This window comes from Centropristis striata, chromosome 3, assembly GCF_030273125.1.
Source record: "Centropristis striata isolate RG_2023a ecotype Rhode Island chromosome 3, C.striata_1.0, whole genome shotgun sequence".
In the NCBI taxonomy this organism is placed as follows: domain Eukaryota; kingdom Metazoa; phylum Chordata; class Actinopteri; order Perciformes; family Serranidae; genus Centropristis; species Centropristis striata.
Window position 1 is genome coordinate 28,385,030 of NC_081519.1, and position 7,386 is coordinate 28,392,415.

At 35.0% G+C, this 7,386-nt stretch overlaps 1 protein-coding gene across 1 annotated transcript; it reads right to left on the minus strand.

The window, feature by feature from the left end:
• Window positions 1-6: 6 nt before the first annotated feature.
• snrpe (small nuclear ribonucleoprotein polypeptide E) lies at window positions 7-7,011 on the minus strand. Its single transcript, XM_059330198.1, has 5 exons — window positions 6,828-7,011; window positions 5,323-5,349; window positions 5,167-5,229; window positions 1,152-1,230; window positions 7-227 (listed from the first exon to the last, which is right to left on the minus strand). The coding sequence occupies exons 1-5, from the start codon at window positions 6,879-6,881 to the stop codon at window positions 172-174; spliced, it is 279 nt and encodes a 92-aa protein (XP_059186181.1). The 5' UTR covers window positions 6,882-7,011; the 3' UTR covers window positions 7-171.
• Between the last annotated feature and the right edge of the window lie 375 nt (window positions 7,012-7,386).

Genomic DNA, 7,386 nt, shown 5'->3' on the forward strand with positions numbered 1-7,386 from the left:
AACAGCTTTAGGAAAACAAATTTATTCTCAAAACCACTTGTTAGAAGGAATCAATGACAATATTCATGTTGTATAAACACAAACACTCAAAATCATTTGCAAAAAACAAAAACAAGAAGGGAAACATTTCTTTCTGGGAAAGGTACTGAAAGCAAAAAGGTCTTCAGTGTCCTAGTTGGACACACTCTGTAGCAAGGTGATGTTGTCTCCTTTCAACATGATCCTCCCTGGGAGACAGAGGAAGAAAGAGAGAGAAACACAAGTGAGGGCGGATCAGAGGAGCAAGATGATGGATGGAAAGAGATACAGAGTGTCACTTCACTTTCGGACAAAGCACAGACTGGTCATCAAGCTGGCTACAGATGATGAGGAACATAGTGTCATAGTATATGTCCGATCAGTAAAAGGTTTTCTCTCCAGCCCTTTCTCTCATAGCTCACATCTTCATTAGGTAATATACAAGCTGAAAAGGGCTTAAGATGCAATATGACAGTCACATTAACCATAATCTATACTGCCCTACAAAGGACAAATGTCTGTTTTATCTTGTGACAAAGTTTTAGATTTCAATTTTGCTTTATTTCAGAGAAATTATATAAAAACCACAAAATCTAACTCAAAACCAAGCAGTAATTGCACTTACCATGGTCTGCTTTGGATATATATATATATAATTTAAACAAAAACTAGAAATACGTTTATTTGAAAGGGACATTATTATCTAGATAGTGATTAAGTAAAAAAGTGAGATATTATATTAAGACTAAAATATAACATTTATTTATAATATTAAGTCTAAAATACACAAATCTAACACAATAGAGTTGTTAAACACCTTTAAATACATTTATAACAAAATCAATGAGAATGTAAATGTAATGATAACATTATAAAAGCTGAAGGAAGACAACAATATTGCTATTAGAATCTTTTACAGCAAAACCAGAGTGCAGTAACTACATTTTTGGGTTCAAAAGTCAGATAAATCATCATGATTTGAGCATAATAATTACATCCTCAATACATGTACAAATAAGTGTCATATCACTGACCTACCTGAAAACCCATTTGGCTGGCCAGTTAGAAAAACTGCTGAAAAGGTCAACACATAGACAAAGACAAACAAAACATTAAATGTAGGGATTTCTTACCCAGCGGCTTTCTGTTCTTGGTCTTCATGTGGACCTCCTCAGCATCATCAAGAACCAGGTTCATGTACTCATCGAAACCCTTAGGGAGGGAACAGTGAGCCATAAATTAGTTTTAATACAGTAAAATTTTCATGTGAGCCATAAATTAGTTTTAATACAGTAACATTTTCATATTCTTATCTGGGGATATCCTAAGAAATGATAGTTAAGGACCTAGTTGATTCCAAATTTCTTAAGAATGGGACCGTCCCCCTTTTTATTACAATACTGCAAATAACAGAGGTATCAGAGCTGCCATTCTCCTGGAAATGTCTGGGGCAGCATGTACACGTACAAGTGTTGTAGTCTGACACTAAATGCCAAAGGAGAAGGACAACACTGGGAAGATAGCATGTTGTATGTCAGAATTACTTAGACAACGTATCCGCAGTTTGTTTAAGGTCTTCCAAAGTATTGCCATACTGAAATATGTATTACCATTATTTTTTATTGAGATGACAATGTTTGCAATGGCTCAGCACTAAAGTCTACAATTTGTTTAGGCCAATATAATGTAACCATAGCCTGTAGTAGTAGGCTACCATCATGGGTCCTCAATATTCCGTCGGTTTTATCTGTCAAAAAAAATGACAGCGTTTTCAATAAATATCTGGACTATTCTGTCCTACAAAGTCTAACTGCAGTAACTACGCAAAAGGTAGACTGAGAAAAACTGCTTCCATTTTTTAGGTAAGTGATATGACACTTATTTCTACATGTATTGATGATGTAATTTTTATGCTCAAAAATCATGACAATTTATTTGACCTTTGACCCCAAAAATGTAGTTACTGCACTCTGGTTTTGCATTACAATTAAAACATTTTACAGCAAAACCAGAGTGCAGTCACTACAATGTTGTTTTAAAAGTGTTTAACAACTCTATTCAAAGATTTGTGTATTTTAAACTTATTATAAGTGTTATATTTTAGTCTTATTATATCTCACTTTTTTACTTAATCACCATCTAGATAATAATTTCACTTTCAAATAAACGTATAATTTCTACTATTCTTGTCTTCACTATTAAACACAATAAAGAAATACAAGGCTGCACTGTCTCACAGTGGATTTTGTAGCTACTGCAATTTTTACATTATTATTTCTCTGAAATAAAGCAAAATTGAAATCTAAACCTTTGTCACAAACTAAAACAGGCATAAAGACGTTCATTTTTAATTATAGCTCAATTTTGACCAAAAATGTAGTTACTGCAGTTAGACTTGGTAGAGCAGTGTTGGTCTGCCACCCTGTCAGTAAATTTAAACTGCTGATGGAATGCTGGCTGTATTTCTGCAGAAATGGGAAACATGCTCCTCTGACAGTGATTTACATCAAGTTCAGTCTAAATATCCCCCTCCGTCTTAATATTTACTTTAGGTGGCAAATAAAAGTAACATGCCACTGTTGTTTATGGTAATGTCCCAAATATTTTTTAACATAAGAGCGTTGAAGTAAATGTGACTTAGTTTGTTTTTTTACCATGGCATTGGCTTGGGTATAAAGAATCAAGGAATTTCACTGGTATCTTTAGGGAATATAACCTTTTTGATATTGTGACATCCCTATTATTATCCTAAATTCTTCATATATTTTTGAGGCAAGTCAAATTTCTCATTTCAACTTGACAAGCAGTGTCATTAGATATTCATGTCTTGCTAATGCAAACCTGTGCATAACTTAAACAGGAGTCTGTGTGAGTCCATATTAGAGAGTATTATATTATGTTTTTTTATTTCTTAGATAATTCTCTGGCATAATTTCCTTTATTTGACACATTTATACTTATATATACCTATATCTGGCTCACACTTTTAGGTCAGGGCACACCAAGCTTGAAGCCTGGAGCTCTCTACAAGTATTTTGCTTGCACAGACAGGTGAAAATTAGTGAGTGTAAAAAAATATAATGTGTGCAGATTGACAGATGCTCCCATTGGTTAAAAGAGCGAACCTCACAGGCAGCAGAACATAGTCACTAGATAATGTTAATTCTGTGAGTAACTCGAAGACAGGCTGAAATGAAACTTGGCTGATGGCAAGCTTGTCAGCTCACTGCAGTCACTGCATGTACTCAGACAAGGAGCTCTGGAGGGGAAGAACCAGCACTTTAAGCTAGCCATGTGCAGCACTGTTCACCAACAAGTTATTATTCCACATATTAACTGAGATGGACACACTGGCCCTCATTTATCAAACGAGCGTAGAAAAGAGCGCAGATCTGAGTGTATATTTCGTCTTACACAAGGGTTCACGTGTCATTTATTAAACGATCGTATCTCTCCAATCACAGCGTGAGAATGATTGGCTATTGATAAATGTGGCGGCTCGAAACAAGCATCATTTAAATACCACGCCCTAATATATATATAATATATACCTGATTCAGAAGGCTCGCCACAAGAGTTTACCACACCAAATGACGCAAAAAGAGGATTTTACCCCTAAAGTCGCTTTATTAGCAAAGTGCACCAATATAAATAACAACAGGAGCTATATAGACATATTACAGAAATGCACAGCGACGGAGGTTTATGAAAAAAAAAGTACTTATAGTTATAAACTCAAACAAGTTTGGTGAATATTTTACATTTGGAGCACAGACTTAAACGTTTTCAAAGCTTTGTGGTTGGTAAAGCCAGGAGGTAAACAATTTAAGTTTTAATCCCAAAAGAAGAGGAATTTCTCAGAAAGTGAAACGCTGACGTCAAACAGCTGAATCACAACAAACTGGTTTTGTTTGGCAGCATAAAAAGTGAAAAGGAAGGAAATCAGTGGTGCTGTCAGCAGAGTAGCAGTGGAGCATTCAACTCCTGGTGAGGTTGGAATATTTCATTTATACATTGTGATATATAAAGCCTAATAACATATATAATATGCAAATATTATTATAATGGAGATATATTATTCACTTCTTTGCATTAGACCATATTGCATATATCAATATAGTTCAATTTTTTTTCTTTTATATATAAATGCTGCCCTTACTGGGGTTTGTCATATTTAGTTATTTTGTAATGTTAGTCTTTTCTCATATAAATATATGTATTTCAGAAAAAGATTGGCTTCTTTTATTTCATAGGCTATCTTTATCTAAGATATTATTTATTTAAATGTGCACTTTATGGAGCTTTGATTTTTTTTTTTTTTTTTTTAAAAGCTACTCCTGTTATACAGTATTTATGTTCACTTAAATAAACTGTTTCATTAAAACTATATGTAACATGACTGAACATTTGCTCTCACTTTGCGATAAAAATATCATGATATATATCGTATATCGATATTAAGCCTAAATATATCAGGATATGACTTTTTGGTCCATTTCGTCCAGCCCTAATATAGCCTTAACATGCTTTGGTTTGTCACCATTAAAAAACGAAACACCAGAGTTTTATCAGCTCCAGGCATCGATACAATGGTGTAAGATCAATTCTCAGACTCAGACTTGTGGACTTCAGGCTGACTCAAATTTGCGTACACGAGCTGAGAGCAGACTGAGATCTGATCGTACCCTCCGCTTACCGTCCATAATTGATAAATGCTGAGCCTTGGGTAGAAATGATCGTACGCCCACTTTACGCTCACTTTGTCGTACGCTCGTTTGACAAATAAGGGCCAGTGTGTGTAATATCTTCAATGATAGGGCAAGAAAATATCTTCAGTTTTGCCCTCACTGATGCAATTTCTTCACTCATCCTGTTTGTCATATGCAGTTTCTTAAATTTAATTTCCATTAATTTAGCCACTCGGTTATGTTCAGCTTGCTTGAGTTGAAAAGTCTAAAAAATTCCAATTAGATTGAATTCCATTTCTTTCATCACAAGTTGTGTTTCTTGTGTTTGCTTACATAACTTTTTAAGAGACTACACAACCATTTCCATTATCTAATGAAATTCTCTTTCGGAAATTCAACTTTGTTGCTTATTTTGCACTTTACTTCAATAAAAGAGAAAAGAGCAAGAAAGATCACTTACAATAATGCAGCCCTCTATCCGCATGTTGACCTGTTCATACAACCACACCTGGATCCTTGAGCGCTGGGAATGATGAGAACAAGAGATGAGATATTAATCATACATCACACAAACAAGTCAAAATATATAATGGAGAAGAATGGGGTAGATACTTACATTTTGCAGATACCTGAAAATGAGGTTCTGATACATGGAGTTAAGGGAACTCAAGGTTCAAAAGCAAACACACACACACACAGGCCAAATATGCTCACCATAAAGGGTTACTGCACAAAAAGTTAAATGGCTCCAGATGGTGTTCAAGGTTATAATAGTTAGATTTTTCATTAGTTTTAATTTTGTTGTGATTTTTTTGTTTTCAAATTCAGTTAGTTACAGTTAGTTTTTAGAGTGAGTTTGCTAGTTTTAATTTGTTTTTGTTTTTTGGAAAATGCTTAGTTTAAGTTTAGTTTGTATTAGTTTTAGTTTTTTGTAATGGGGTATTTGTTGGGTGCGAGATTCAACAAAGTCACAATAAATGTTGCCTTTATTTCCTTTGTCTGATCCATCTCAGCCTGAATAAGTTTATTAAGTCATAAAACCAGATAGATGAAATAGATTTCATATCAACCAAAAAAGTATACGTATGAAAAAAGTTGACAAACACGAAAACTAATGACATTTTCACTATAAATTTAGTTAGTTTTGTAACAACACAATACAGTTTCAGTTAGTTATCGTTTTTTTTTTTTATTCTTGTTTATTTCAGTTAACGAAAATGTTTTTTTTATTCTAGTTTTCGTTATATATAACCTATAATAACCTTGATGGTGTGGCCTAATACATGGGACTTTCACACTTGAACAAACTCTTGCCTAGCAAGTCAATGCAAACGTTTGAGTAAAACACTCACTAACTCCGTTTTAACTCAAACTTGTTTTTTTACTTGTGAGATATCTAGTCATTAACTATATGGAGCCTTTGTGTCTTTTTTTGGTCATTTTGTGTCTTTTTTAGTCCTTTAGTCCAAAATAAAATGTGATTTTTAATCTTTTCTTTACTTTCAAAACACTACCATGTTCAATAAAAAAACTGAAATGCTGCAACTGTGAACAAAGGTTGCAAATATAACATATAAGAGGGATACATCAGGTTCTATAATTTTATACAAAATATAATTGAGCTTGTCTCCAGTTTTACTTGGTATATCATCATCAAACTGAAACTGGCCTCATGGAGTTTACAGCCAGAACTTTAGAGGTAAATTTACAGTAGGGCTCCACGCTGCTTTGTTTTCTAGTCTGGATGTCATGAAGAAGTCATGATTTGGAGCTTTTGGTGACTCCAGAGGGTTAAAGCAGCACTTTAAGTGAATCTTTGAACGCCATGGACGCCACAATGTCACGAGAATACCAAATAGTTGAATGCAGTTTGTCGTGCTATGGGGATATGTTTACGTAAAGGTTACGTACATATACCCATAGCACTTTGGCCCTTCCAATGCACTTCTAAAGGACCACAATTGATAAAGTAATTTTAACCAAGGCAAATGACGACAAAATGTGTCTTTGTCCACACCAGGTAGATGAATGACTAGCCAGAAAGCTAAGGTTAGCCTAGCTGCTAAAGGACTGTACCAAGCTATTCACCCGCGTCTTTCCTTCCCTGAATCAAAAGGATACAATGGGCTGCACCATCACCTTCTGGACCTTCTGTCCTTGTCCTCTGTACGCCATTCTTCCAAGGATATACCAGCGGTAGGTATAAGTGAAAAAAATTGCACCTTTGTAATAGTGCACTCCGACGAAACACTCACGTTGTGAGGTTGCTTTAATGGCGGGGTTCTTCCGCGTGCGGAAGCAGTTCTAATAAAGATGTTAGGTAATGTGAGCAGCGCCTCTGGAGGTAGGAGGTCAGTACTGCACAAAGTCTACCCTTGTAATGCAATGCTATCTAAGTTTATGGATATGGATAGGCAGGGCCAAATTTACCCTTTGCTGTACCCTGGGCAACAATATTCAAGGGCCCCATCATAATGACCCCAGAATCACCATAAGTACAGTAATATACAGCTAATATACTCAATACATCAATAGCTAACTGTCATCAAGTGCATTTTCATGTACAGATGTGCAAACGCTCATAGAACTACAAATGCACCACTATGTCCTCTTGTCAAGGCCACTCACTCACGATGATGATGTTATGGAAACAAAACACATCAGCATAATCTGGCAAAAG

Bases quoted from the DNA above. Each gene is read 5' to 3' on its own strand.
- snrpe (XM_059330198.1), bottom strand. From the start codon at position 6,881: ATGGCGTACAGAGGACAAGGACAGAAGGTCCAGAAGGTGATGGTGCAG. The intron at 5,350-6,827 runs GTATCCTTTTGA...TCCATGTATCAG, and splicing joins AGGTGATGGTGCAGCCCATT to AACCTCATTTTCAGGTATCT. The intron at 228-1,151 runs GTAAGAAATCCC...TCTGTCTCCCAG, and splicing joins CAAGAACAGAAAGCCGCTGG to GGAGGATCATGTTGAAAGGA.